The 14169-nt window shown below is 42.1% G+C and overlaps 1 protein-coding gene across 1 annotated transcript in view; it reads left to right on the top strand.

Annotated features, from left to right (window-relative positions):
• The window catches only part of ablim3 (actin binding LIM protein family, member 3), a 48578-nt gene extending 34702 nt beyond the window's left edge, over positions 1-13876 (top strand). Inside the window, exons 8-23 of the mRNA XM_084353324.1 lie at positions 33-91; positions 202-273; positions 2257-2418; positions 3640-3669; positions 3825-3951; positions 5448-5543; positions 5852-5902; positions 9008-9124; positions 9340-9410; positions 9650-9818; positions 10969-10998; positions 11326-11381; positions 11632-11698; positions 11806-11816; positions 11947-12027; positions 12603-13876. Of these exons, the coding sequence (XP_084209450.1) occupies positions 33-91; positions 202-273; positions 2257-2418; positions 3640-3669; positions 3825-3951; positions 5448-5543; positions 5852-5902; positions 9008-9124; positions 9340-9410; positions 9650-9818; positions 10969-10998; positions 11326-11381; positions 11632-11698; positions 11806-11816; positions 11947-12027; positions 12603-12716 (1313 nt within the window). The 3' untranslated portion in view covers positions 12717-13876. The remainder of the gene's footprint in view (positions 1-32; positions 92-201; positions 274-2256; positions 2419-3639; positions 3670-3824; positions 3952-5447; positions 5544-5851; positions 5903-9007; positions 9125-9339; positions 9411-9649; positions 9819-10968; positions 10999-11325; positions 11382-11631; positions 11699-11805; positions 11817-11946; positions 12028-12602) is intronic.
• Positions 13877-14169: the final 293 nt, after the last annotated feature.

The raw sequence follows: 14169 nt of genomic DNA, 5'->3' as shown, positions 1-14169 counted from the left end.
CACCCAATCTGCCTTCTCTTAATCTTCTTCAGGTTGTGAGGTGTGGCACCCATTATGCAAGCAGGCGGCGAGGGCAGAGAGGAGACTCAGGGTGAGATGGAGTTTGAAATGAAAATGTTGAAAATCAAATGAAGACTGTAATTTCCTCACTGTGTGCGATCTCCTCCTCCCCTCCTTTTTTTTTCTCTTTGGACCTCACAGCACAGACGCCTGTCAGAGGCCTCCATCTCTCCACCAGGCTCATCCATAGGCTCTCCTAGTAGGGTTATATGTGTAAGTAGCTTATAACTTTGCAGCGTCACTTTTTACTGTAGCTGCCACCGAGCTTACTCCTAAAAGCACAACGGCTACACCGGAAACACAAGCTGTACCCATAGCCTTCAGTGATCAAGCACCGACCTGAGAGGCTGCTCACTCCCTTGGCCTGTTTACTTGTCTGTGTCCTCACCTCTGTTGTCATCAGTGATGTGGCAGGAGTTAAATAAAGGGAGAAAACTATTATTTAACGGCACATACTTAATGTGCTGTACCTGTGATGACCATCTTCAGTCATTGTTACTGATGAGGGGATTTGCAAGTCAAAAAAGACCCAGATGTGAAGGTTAAAACTGGGTTGAATGTGGATGAAAATGCTAGCGTCGTGGCTCCAGGGATGGCAGTTGGTACAGACTAAAATTCTCAACAGTTATTTGATGGACGGCCATTAACATTGATGTTCATGGCCCCAAGCAGATGTATCCTACTGCCTGTGGTGATCCTGTGACTTTTCTGTCGCAACACCAGCAGGTAGACAGTTTTGGTTTTGAGTGAATTATCTCAAAAACAATTTGATAGATAGCCATGAAATTTCCTACAGATATTCTAGCTCTCCAGAGGATGAAACCGTCTTACTTACCTGAAACTACTGCTAATTACTGCTTATTAGCATATGTTAGCATGTTAACAGGCTAAAGTGAAATTCTGAGCGTGGTAAACTATCCAATTTCCTGCTCGGGCATTGATAAATTATTTCTGATTCTGTATCTGAAACTTTTAGTATTTCCCAACAGTAGCACTGTACCTACTGTAAGTACAGCCTCACATGACTGCTGACTCTTAGTCCGGTTTATACTTCTGCTTTTGTAGGTTTAATACTATCCATATGTAAAAAGTATTTAAGGAGCAGTGAAGTGCTTCACAAAAACAAAAACAAAAAACCCACATCGACTGCAGGATGATCTTGTTTCCATCAAGGTTTCGGCCCGAGGCTTTCTTTAAATTGGTCTTCTGAAGAGTCGTATGGAAACCCATTTCTGCCAGTTAAAGAAAAAATTGATGAAAACTTAGTCTTTCTGAATGAGGAAAGTGCCGTGGTGGGTCACAATTATGAGATAAAAAGTAAAAATTATGAGATAAAAAATAATTGGACAAATAATTGGAGTCCTTTATTTGACAGTTTGTAACTCAATGATGAATTTTGATTTACCATTGGAATATTTTTTTCATCAAAATTAGTTCTCAACTTATTTTTTTATTTATGTCAGTAAACCACATTTCTAGTTTTAACCCTGACACCTTGTTATGCTTTGATATGCAAATCCCCAAATATATACCAATTTTTAAAAAAAGTATATATATAAAATACGTAGGGTAGTTGGAGAACACACCAGGTTAATGTGAAGGTTGTCCCTCTGTACATCGCACAGTTGGACCCGTTCCATTTCGAAACGAGGCTCCGGCCAAAAATGGAACGGTGTCCAGCTGTGCTGCTTGACAGTCTGCTGAGTGCTGCTGCATGCCGGCAGTATTAGCATGTCAGGGGTTGTCTGCATGCAAGCTGGAGTCACCGCTCTCTGCTCAGCGCTGCTCTCGTCTCATAATCAATGACCTTTCTGTTTAAGGTGATGGATGAGGGAGAAATGCAGTGTAAGCACACTTGTCGTCCATACCTTCTCCTCTCTCTCTCTCTCTCTCTCTGTAGCTGTCTTTGCTCTCTCTGCTCTCTATCTCATACATAGCGAGCTCCTGAAGGTCAACAACTTACACTGCTGTCAGGTTCTGCAGTGTTCATGTGTACTGTTGATGAGCACACACACACAGACACACACACATATGTGCATGTGCAGGCTTGTGTGCAGCTCATCAGCGCTTTGTCACTCCTTCTGCATGACTAGTGGAGTTTCCATCCTACTTTGTTACTGTGCATCGTCCATGTGGTTGACGTTGGGTCGTGTTGCTGTTGTCTTTGGTGGGTGTATGTGTGTGTCCTCTCTCCAGGCCAGAGTGAAGAATGAGTTCCTAGATTATAAGGACCTAGCTGCCCTGCCAAAGATCAAGGCCATATACGAGGTCCAGCAGCCAGACCTCATATCCTCCTCATACCAGCCCTACCACAGATACACCTCTGATGACAGGCTAGACACTTACAGCTATGGGGAGGTACTACTGCTACACACTCCAGGCCAAACTTAGCCTGGTCTCATCGTTGGTCTGTTCTCAGAAGAATTTTTTTGTTTAGTTGTTAGATGGAGCTGTGCTGATAAGAAGTGTGTGTCTTCACTACAGCTCTGTCATATACTTTATGCAGGGCTCATTATTTTTGTTTTTCAAAGCATCCAGCATTCACACAGGAATTTTAATCAGAACTTGCATCATTTTGATTCTTCAAAAAGTGATTGAACGGATTATTCAAATTTGGCAAAATATGTTTACGGAAATGGAAAATTTGATTCCAAACAGTTTGTTTAGCTCCTCTGGTGCCTAATCAGGAGCCCCTTCACTGTCTAGAGGCATTCACTGAGCTGTAAACATCACAAAAGGGCCGTGTTTACTGTAAGCATCATTTTTGGATGTATGGGGGGATCAAAACAAGATAGAAATAGTATTAAACCAAATTTGATTTTAAAATCGTGGGAATTTCACTGGAAATTTGGTTGAAAAAAATGAAAATGATGAGCCTTATGTATTTGTAAAAGTTTTGTAGTATTTGTTTGAACTTACAAATTGTTGGATTTTCCTGCCTGCACACAGACAGTTCACATTATTTCTGGTAAATGTCTTGATATAAATGCACCATGCTTAATGGAATAGTTTGACATTTTTGGAAATGCATTTATTCACTTTCTTCTCGCTGAGAGTTAGATGAGAAGAACAATACAACTGTCATATCTGTCCGCTCAATATGAAGGTGGAGCCAGCAGGCGATTAGCGTAGCTTAGCATAAAGACTGGAAACAGGGGGAAACAGCTAACCTATTGCTGTCCGAAGGTTGAAAAAGTGTGCCTACCAGCACCTTTAAAACTTACCAAACAAACCCATGCAAGAAAAAGTTCAAGCATGTAACGCCCCATAGAACCAGAATTTGAGAGATATAAAATGTTACTTATCTTTAGATAGACATGAGAATGGTATGTCTTCTCATTTAACCTATAAACTGACTTTAAACAATGAATGTGGCTACTAGTCATCCCTTTTTCCCACACAGAAAACCCCACCAGCCATCCATGTAGGATAAAACAAAGTACAATATAGACTGAATTTGAAAAGACTGTCTGGTCTTTTCTTGCATTCCTGTGAACATATGATATATGATATAGTGTTTTGTTTCACCATGGTGCTTCAGTATAAATAAAAACTCTTCTCTCTCCATTGATTCTTCAGTCACTTGGGACACTCTCTCCCTATTCTCAGGTAAGCATTCGTCCTCCCACTGTAAGTAGCAGAGCACTTAGGACAAGTTTGAACGAGTCAACTGTTGTCATTTTGGCCTGTCACAAAGCTATTTGTCTCCCTGCTGCCCCCCCTCATCCTCTTTCACCTCCACCTTGTCTCACTTGTCCCTTCAGGACTATGACAGCCTGGATATGAAGCAGAGGCGGTGCTCCAGTCCAGGTTATATTGACTCGCCGACATATAGTCGTCAAGGCATGTCACCCATCACGCCCCGCTCTCCGCAGCACTACGGCTACCCCGGTGAGTCAGGCGGTATTCACTCCTCATAAACTCTGCGTTTAATATCAGTCTGTTGAAAAAGATATGAAGTGAAGTCAATCACGCTGTTCTTAATGTGAAATGCACTTTGAACAAAGTTGAAGCACTAATGGAGTTTCTGAGAGGAGTTATATTTTTTAATTTTGGGAACGATTCTACTGAAGAAAAGTCGTTTAAAGGAATTGTTCAACATTTTGGGTAAAGTGCTTATTTGCAACCTTGCTTGATGTTGAGATGAGAGGATTGATGGCACTCTGGTATGTGTGAAAACACCATGAGCAGCCGGTTAGCTTAGCATAGCTTAGCATAAGGAATGGAAACAGGGGGAAACATCTAGCCCGGCTCTGATCCAAAGGTATCAAAATCCGCTTATGAACAAGCACTTAGTGGACACTTCCTACACATAACGCTGCTAATGCTAGCTTGTTAATGATAGCATTGCTAACGCTACCTAACATTAACATTGCTAGCGATAGCAAATGCTAATGGTAGTGAAAGCGAACGTTGCTAATGTTAATATTGCTAATGCTAACGTCGCTAACCCTAGCTGTCTAACGTGAGGGCAGTACAGAATGTTTCCCCCACAAACTGGCAACTACCAAGACTGCTGATGCTGACGAAACAAGGATACCTTGTGGTACCAACTGCGTTGAACTATTGGCTGACACACCTTAGCTGGAACCAGCTGTCTGAATTCTTACACAGAGATTGACAAAACAATCACGTTGGACCCGACAAACCTTTTAAAATTATACAAGATGACCTTTTAGACTGAATTGGATTTTTTGATTTTTGGACAGAGCCAGGCTAGCTGATTCCACTTGTCTTTATGCTAAGCTAGGCTAAACAACATCTGGTTGTAGCTTCATATTTAGCATACAGACATGATGGTGGTATCAATCTTCTCATCGAACTCTTGGCAAAAAAACGAATACGCATTTATCCCAAAATTTGAAACTTTTCTTGTAACAGAGATCAATTTGCTTGGCATTTCCATTCTTATGTCATCAACACTCTTGTATTTTAACAAATATGCCACAACAGAATATATTCATAGCGACAAAAGATTTTAAAGGTCCAGGATTAAGTGTCATCTAGGGTTGAGGCTGTAGATCACAACCAACCGACTACCCAATGGTGAAGTCTGAAAGGCCCTCTCTGATAGAATCCCCCTAAATCCTACACACTGGACCTTTAAGTGTATTTCACTTCACTCCAAAAAAGTTGTTTTGCTCTCTCGTATGCTGCGGTTGCTCCTTGGCTGTCATCTCATGTAACTCTTACACATGTGCACTGACGCTGTAATTACTGTCATAAGAAGACAAGTCAATAACTTCTGTCATCACACAAGTGGAAAAGTTATTCAGTGTCACTTTGTAATTTGAGTGAATGTCGAGGCTGTTTGGTTTTCACCTGCATGGATGAGATTCCTTCATGCTCATGTTTCCTTTGCTGTGATTGGCTGTGGCTGGCTGCAGGCTCTGAGAGTGGCAGGAGTTCACCTTATTACGGCCAAGAGGGGCGCTCAAGCACACCCACCACAATCCAGCCCCCTAAACATTTTCATGTACCAGGTAGGACTCTTCATCTCCTCATTGCACTCATTTTTTTAAAAACTCCACGGGGAAAACTCCATCAGCCATTCTTCACTAATGCAAATCATCAGAAAAGTCATTTTGAGTTTGGTGGGAATGGGGAGGGGTGTGAAAATGTGACTGAGTCGTATTTTTATACCACACATCATTTCTCTGGTATACTTTTCCCCTCATAGTGCACCTTTACCTACTTCACAGCCATCCTTCCTTCCCTCTGATCATCTCACATCCTCTCCTCCTGTTACTCCACCACGTTTCAACTCTCCATTTCCTCTTTCTCTCCTCAGCCACAGGGGACCCCAACATCTACAGGAAGCCTCCCATCTATAAGAGATCGGGTACAGTGCAGTTAGCCTCGCCTTAGCCTGCCTGTCCTCCTGTCAGTTTAGTCATGCTGTGCTTGAGTACTCGACGTAGACGTTTTTTACTGACCTATTGATGTTTTCCAGCTGTCCCTTTTGATTTATTAGTATTGATGTTCCAGTTATCCTTGAAATTGAAGCCGTCAATAACAAAACCACAAAAATGGAAATGATTGACAAAGGAAATTTAATCAGACTTTTGCAAGCTTTTGAAATTGAGGATGAAGAACAGACGTTTCAGTTTAGGTAATTAGACTTATTGCATTTGCATGCAAACATTCAGCGTCTACACACACATGCCTGCTTCTTGGTTGTGGGGCAGCTTCTTGCCGGCAGAATATGGCTTGAATAGACCATGAATAAGGCGAAGGTTGCTCAGGCGTGACAAGTGTTGAGTACATGGGACTCTGAGGACTCGCAATTCACCAGAATAAAACAGAACAATGGAACAAAGCACAATGGAAAACTGTAGTATAACTGGATTTTTATATTTGCCATGGAGACTTCTTTTATTCCTCAGCCTTGTTAACCAGCGGTCAGTGTGTGATTAAGGGAGATGTTATTGTAATTGTAACTTTTTGAATCCAGAGATGGCTGATGTGCTTGTTTTTCTTTCTGTGAGTATGTGAGAAGGGAAGTCTGATTTCTTAATTGTGTGGATTTATGTTGTCGTTCACTCAAACAGCACGGCAGCGTGGTTAACACAGGATGCTATTTTTGCCTTTTTTAACAAGTCATTAAACTTAAATGCACTTCCGCCATCTGGATAGCGAGCGTCGGTATAAACATTCATACGAGAAAAAGATTCACTATCCCCTTTTCACATAACACTGGAGAAGGCTCTTCAGCTGAGGGTCACAAGACCTAAGATCCCTCGGAGGGGGATAGTTTATCTTTGTTGTTGTGCTGCATGTTCTTCTGTACTGTGTGTGTTGGTATTTGTGAGCTGGTGAATAAACCGTCTTGATCTGTGTTTAGACACTTTCACCCTGCCATGTAGCTCAGCTTTAATTAGTACATCACTGGCCACAATGTTTCCACGCACAGGCACATTTTTGCTCGTGGAGACACAAGTCATTTCGGCAGGAGCAAGTTCAAAAGCTTGCCTCGTTAGAACGCTGACATTCAGCACACACTTCAACATCACTCATATTGATCCCTGTCCTACTAATGTCTTCCTAAACAGCCATTGATTATTGTTTTCTCTTGTTTCAGCATTAACAGGATTGATGTAAATCCAAAGCCACAACAGGCACATGTGACGTTATGTTGCTGTGCGCGCCAAAGGCCCGTTATGTACTATATCGGTTAACAAGTTTGCTACCTGTATAGACAAGAGGCAGTCTCCGACCCCTGTTTTTTTGTCTCTCCGTATGGGTAGCAAAGCTCTCACATTGTCACATCTCCCTTGGGGACGCTCCAATAATGTTTCCCTTTTCTTTTCACCTCTTTTTTATTGCATCCAATCACTTTTATTCACTTCCCTCCACCTCCTGCTCCACTTTTCCCGGTGACCTTGCCACTGTAAGTATCTCCCTCCTCTCGCTTTTTCACTCACTGTCGGTAGATAGATTACTCACATGTCTGTGTGTGTGTGTGTGTGTGTGTGTGTGTGTGTGTGTGTGTGTGCAGTATATGTCTCTGTCCCTGTACTGTATATCTATACTTTAACTTGAATCTTTAGTCAAACTGTACTTGTACATGTGTGTGTTTGTGTAGCGGCTCGCCCTGTCGTCCAGCTCAAAGTGTGCGTCCCACAGATGACTATGACTGTTGTCAGTGTCATGCATCATGTATATAGGAATTCAATGGATCGTGGAATGGAGCTTGCATGGCTAATAGCTAACAGAGTGCAGAGCGATCCCTCTGACATTACACTGCATGTCACCCCCATTGACTTCCATTGACTGTGCTTTAGTGCAGAGTGGCATCAATACCGTCGCCTCACACCACTCATGAAAGGACGCCTCAGGCTGAGCAGTAACTGAACTTATGACGATGCTGGTTATTATTTTAATGCTGTGGGCTGAAACATTGATCTCCACTGAGATAACTGATCCACATGATGACTGTGGGTGTGTAGCGTGAATGTACTCCCTCGCTGTACATCTTTCCGATGTTCATTAATGCATTTTTCCTCCGTAGCACACTACAGCGCACTGTTGTATACTGTCATTTTGTGATTATTCACTTTTTTGCTGAAAGATAGAAAGGGAGATTGATACCACACTCACGTCTGTCGGTTCAGTAGCCTATGAAGCTTGAGGCAGTCAGCTTTGCTTAGCATTAGGGTTGTGAATCACCATTTTCATCATGATACAATATGCTAGTAAAGTACTGTATCTTAGGCAACTGGACTTGTTTCAGTTTCTTGAAGACGTTTCACCTCACATCCAAAAGGCTAACAACAAGAATTTGGCTCAATATTAACTATCAAGAAGACAAATCAATTGTTTTTTGCCGGTCACCATTATTAGCTTAAGCCTATGGCATTTTACAGTGCGTTAATTCGCCTAGTGGCTAGGAGACTTTTCCTCTTTTTCAGGCTAACATTGTTGAAACAGATCAGCTAATGTTGCGTAGCGAGAGCAACGAGTTAGCGGACTGCAGAGAGAGATGCTCCAATATTTCTGTGCTGCAGAATAATTTATGTGAGGGTAATATATATCCTAATCATCTCTTTATTGGCTGCTTGCTATCACCTGCCTGGTGCTAGCACTGTTTCAATTGCTTCCAGAAGTCTTGTCGTCACCATGAGGTTTGGGAGGTAGCTAACGGAGACTCCGGGAAGTCACTGCTCCCAGTGTGTCCCCCTGTATCCCCTGTAAAATCGGAAATTGTTAGGCTTTATGCTAAGCTAAGCTAACCAGCTTCTGATTGTAGCTTTGTATTTTTGCATAAAGATCATGAAGGTGGTATCAATCATCTCATCTTAACGGCCAAAAAAGTAAAAAAAGAAACATATCCCACAGTTCCCTAAAACTATTTCTGTAACAGTAGTACCAGTTGCTGTGGCGTTGTCTCTTTTCCTTTTCTCTCCTAACTTGGTCCATTTCTTTACAGACAATCATGTGGACGCAGCCACCAAAAGCAGGACCAGTGAGGACATCCTCAGATCCTCCCGACTGTCCACCTTCTCACCTGAGCCATACGCCCAGTCAGAGTCTGACTACTATCCGTACACCAGTTCCCCCAAGGGTAGGAAACAGCCTAATTTCTCTGAGTTTAGTACGACACAGTGAGCTGCATTTTTTTTTCCACTTTCCACTGATCCAAACACAGACACAGAAGTACAGCTCCTTTTTTGTAACTCTGTGTTGTCATATTTATTCACTCACCCAGTCTCTTACTGCGCTCCACTCTGAGCTCTATATTCATACAAGGCAATCTCTTTTATCTGTTTTCTCTCTCAGCCTATCGGATGCCGAGAAGACGCTTCTCGACAGGAGGAGATGAAGAGACTTGGAGTCACAGTCTTCAAAGAGTAAGCGCTTCATTATTTTCTTTCGCTCTTTCTTCAACATCTGGTCGAAGAAAGCCACCTCCTCAGAAACACCCATAAATAATTCTCTTCTTATGGTGTGGCGCCTGAACTGTCCTCCTCTTCTTTATTTGCTGCTCTCGCCACCTTGCATTCACTGTACATTAAATTAGCATCTTTCCCTTACGCCTCTTTTTTTTTTTCTTTCTCCCCCTTCTGCCTCTCTCCTCGCTCCCCCTCAGATTGGGAGTGGCATCGGGAGGATGATCCTAAAGGAGGAGATGAAAGCCAGATCTGGTTCCTATGACAACGACCCCTGGGGCAGTGCGAGGAATTCTCGTAGTGGGAGCAAGGAAACACTCAACACTACAGGCTACGGCACCACGGCGTACAACAACACTGTCAACGGATGTAAGGATCCACCCTGCCCCCTACGCAGCTCCCTCTTTGTCTCTTGTTCTTTCTGCAAGTTCGCGAGCGCCTCTGACTGTATTCCTGTGGGTCTTTGTCCCTCCCAGTGTGATCATATATGTTGCCACGAGGGCTTTTTTATGAGCCTCAATATCTGCCGGTTTAGGTGGAGGGCGGTGAGGTAGAGGATGCAGGTCAGAGAGGGTCATGGCTGCTGCGGGGTGGGCGGTTTATTGAGATGGAAGGATGTCGATAGCTGAACAGCTGTTGTGGAACCTGCGGTAGGCCAGTAGCAGGCGGCAGCAGATGTGGCCTGTCATTGTTGTGCGGGTATTTGATCGCACTGATTATGAGCATTTCAAGCCACTGAAAGTGTTGGCAACCACGTGTGCAGATGTGCCAGATGTGATAAAGCCAGGCCTGAAGCTAGCGGAATAGCTCCACTGGTCACACAGTGTATTATTTTAGGACCTGGCATTCAGACACCAGCGGTTTCCTCTTCGTTTCACTTCCTTGCTCCATCTCTTTCACCATCTCTCTCTTCGATTAGCCTGCCTATTCTCCTCCTCCTTCTCCTGAAATCCCTCTCTATATTCTACGCTGTTGACTCTCCATCTCTCTGTCTATCCATTCATCTATCTGTGTATCTATCTCACCGCTCGCTCTCACAGCTGGTGTCCCATATCCTGGTTTATTTATGAGCAGTAAGATCTCTCATTAAAGCTGTTTCTCTGATGGGAGGGGACACAACTGAACGGGACTCTGTTGGCTACGGTAAAAAGACAACAAAGGCTCGCAACCAACCAAGCTGTGCTGTGCGATTAGATGGCGGAGCTCGCAGTGTCTTTGTATGTTGTTTTTATATTTTGGATTTCTCCCCTTCTTCCCCTGAACCAGTCCTGCCTGGCCTCTTTATGCCTTTTCGCCCCTTTGATGTTTTGTGTTCCTCCCAGGGCTCACTGGGTTCCCAACTTGCTCCTTTTCTGTCTTTGTTACGCCTCTAACTAGACAGATGGCTGTCAGATCTCTACTGTAATTATCCCTGAATATTTTTTGAGGAATTTAATCAACATTTAGAGCAGGGCAGATGAAAAATGCTGCAGCATTCAGGAAGATGTCATGTAACTGTGTGATCCCTTTATTTCTACAGCTCCCAGGTCTCAGTACAGTGCTGATAGTGGTGAGTTTATCATTCACAATTCATAAATATATTCAGAAATGATTTCACTTGATGCAGACTAGCTCATTTTGAGTTAGCTGTTATAATGTGTAGTTTTTTGAATGGAGTTTGGCATCGGGACATAAAAGCTGTGTTTGTGCTGGATTCAACGACTTCACATTAACAAAGCTTCTGTATTATGTGTTCACAAGATTAACTTTAGGATTTCTTTTGGTTAGTCGTGGGCGCCATCTTCTGGCACTGACCTGCCATGGATTTTATGAATTTAAAAATGTGCCGAACTACTTTAAAAAACTGTAAATTCAAGCGGCTGTTTCTGTATTTTAGATTTTGTTTGTAAGTCCTCTTCGCTACCAGGATATGGACGCAATGGCATCCAGAGGGTGAGACAACAGTGAACAAGACACAACACAGCATGATCAGCTGCATTTATACTTATTTTTGATGGGTCTCACATCTTTAAGATGGCATGACATCAACCTCAAGGCACTATAATTAAGTGTGGTTAGGGCTGTTGCTGTACTAAATCTTACTAAATCTGTTTACATAGATATTAGATATGTTAACATAGATATAGGATATGTTTACATATCTAATAAGATGTGTAAGTTCTGTCTTTCTCTACACCTGCAGCCTCAGAGTGCAGATTGCTACCAGTACCAGTATGACAGTGGCAGCGAGGTCAACTGGGGAAGCAGAGGTAATTTAATATAAATTTAAAACAGCTACTCCTTATAAGACTGAAGCAATTAATTCAAAGCTTTTTCAAATGTACTGACTTAATTCTCCTTCTCTTTGCCCTCCCAGCAGAATACACGGTAAGGTTTTAAAATAATCACTTGAATAATTCATGTCATGTAAGTCGGCCTATATGTCGAACGGTCCCAGTGTTATTGTAATTAAGTGTCTGAGGTTTGATAAAGCATGGCTGCCTCTCGCTCTCTGCAGATTTACCCCTATGAAGCGCTCATTGTAACCACCAGAGGTCGCAACAGGCTCCCCAAAGATGTCGACAGAGCGAGGCTGGAGGTGAGTTCTGAATGGGGCTTTAGGCTAAACCGTGCTGGGAAGAGGAGGTCTCGGTTTCACTTAATAACTACAGCAGTAGCCAAGGTTTTTGAAATACGACGGTTATACCCACAGCAGAACCCCACCCAACCAAGAAGCTTCTGACAAGCCACCAACCAAACTGTAAAATAATCCGCAGCATTTAAAAAGAAGGGTAATCATTGAAGTGCTCAGTTATGTTTTCTGTAAATTTTATCCCCTTACATTCTGGTTTGGTGTCAGGTATGTAATTCTGCTATGAAATAATACATTCTTACTCATTTTCATTTAATGTGTTTTTTGTTGTTGTGGTTTTTTTTGCCTAAAGATTTTACAAGAAGCTTTAGAAAACCCAGCATGTGTGTGAGATATCCTGCATTGTATTGATGTGTATTGAACCTCTCTGACACACCTTCTGTTTGTTCTCTGGCTGCTTAATGAAAAACAAAAAAAATCTATAATAGTAGGATATTAGTGGAATATGAGACTTAATTGAGTTTTTTTCAAAAACACAACAGGTATAATGTGACAACTGTGTCTCGGCTCTGTGTTCTCAGCGTCACCTGTCCCCAGAGGAGTTTGCCCAAGTGTTTGGCATGACTGTGGAGGATTTCGACCGGCTGGCTCTGTGGAAAAGAAATGAGCTCAAGAAACAGGCCCGACTGTTTTAATAACATGTGGACGTCTGTTGAGTACTGCCATAAGTGGAGCCAGAGACTTGGGTGGGGGGGGGAAGAGATGGGAAGACTTCTACTCAGTTTCACTGCCATGGCTGAGAACCTGTTCTAGATCTCCTCAAATGACGAACCAAATTCTGGTCACACCGGTGCGGACTTCTGAGATACCGAGGGAAGGCCACAGAGACATTATGCACAGACGAACTGTCTCATGGTTGCCGGTGCAACTGTGGCTGTGTGCTGGAGTGGTGTGTAAGCAATAGAGACTGTAGTACAGTAGTGTTGTGCTTTTCTTAAGCCTGAAAGATGGAGTAAGGCATGGCTGTGCCCCTATAAGGCCACATGTGGGGATGTTGTGACCAGAGCCGCAGTACTAAAACATAAAGAGGAGAATTTTGGCTTTGCCTTATTTGTTATGCTCTCTTAGTTATGAGTGTGCAGCACCAGCAATCTGAATGAGTAGAATGTAGATACAGTATATCATTTATGACACTTTATCAGGGTGAATGATTAGTAAGAGGAGTGAGTGAGTGAGCATACATCACTTTGCTTTGGTTTATAATGATGCATTTTTGCTTTCCTGTTCTTGCTCTTTCACATGAAATACTGTGTCCCTCTGGTTTACACCAATTGATACAGAAATAAGAAATAATAGGAGGTGGATACAACTTTTTTTCAATTGTGTGTGACCTGCATTGATTTGTGTGCAAATGAAAACCAAAGTGAGAATGCAAATATACAGATTAGCAGATCACTTCCATGTAATGTTCTGGTTAAATAGTTAAAGGTCACCAGTAGATCAACAGTTCACTGTGCAGCTGTATGGTAACCTAAAAGAATGTGCAATTCAGTAGATTAAATAGATTAAGGCAACACAGATTCAGGCCTCCTGCTCCATGTTTTCCAGCTCATTGCAATAGAACGATGACTAAATGTTTTAGGATGAGACCTGTAGTCGTCCATGCTTTTACATTCACTATTATTTATATTCTTTTAAAATGATAATCCAATAATTTTGTAGCTACAGAGATTATATTCACTCACAAAGCTCTGCAAGGTTATTTAACACACTGACAAAGATCCAGGGTTGTTGAAGAATTTTCTTCCTTTGAATACTGTTATTTTTGATTTTGTCACTAAAAATTAAACTTTAAACAAAATCTGTCTCCTCTTTTTTTATTTGTGGTTGGGAAGCATTGATTTTGTGAATTACGAGATTGTTTTCCGCTCTTGCTTGAGAGCAAAAATGCTAGAGATGAGCTAGGTAACTAGCTAAAGTTAGATGATCATGTCTCTATGACAAATAATAGGCTATTAAAATGTGGAAGTTACTTTAAATGCTATATGTAAGAATTTTTGTTTAAAACATTTAAAATGAAACTAAAATTATCAACAGAATTTGAAGAAATAAGATGTGGAAGACGTCTATATATGCTGCTGCAGAGAT

The sequence above is a fragment of the Pagrus pagrus genome (genome assembly GCF_965226575.1).
Source record: "Pagrus pagrus genome assembly, chromosome: 5".
NCBI lineage: Eukaryota > Metazoa > Chordata > Actinopteri > Spariformes > Sparidae > Pagrus > Pagrus pagrus.
Note: the sequence above shows the minus strand (reverse complement) of the source record. Positions and strands in the feature narration are given on the sequence as shown.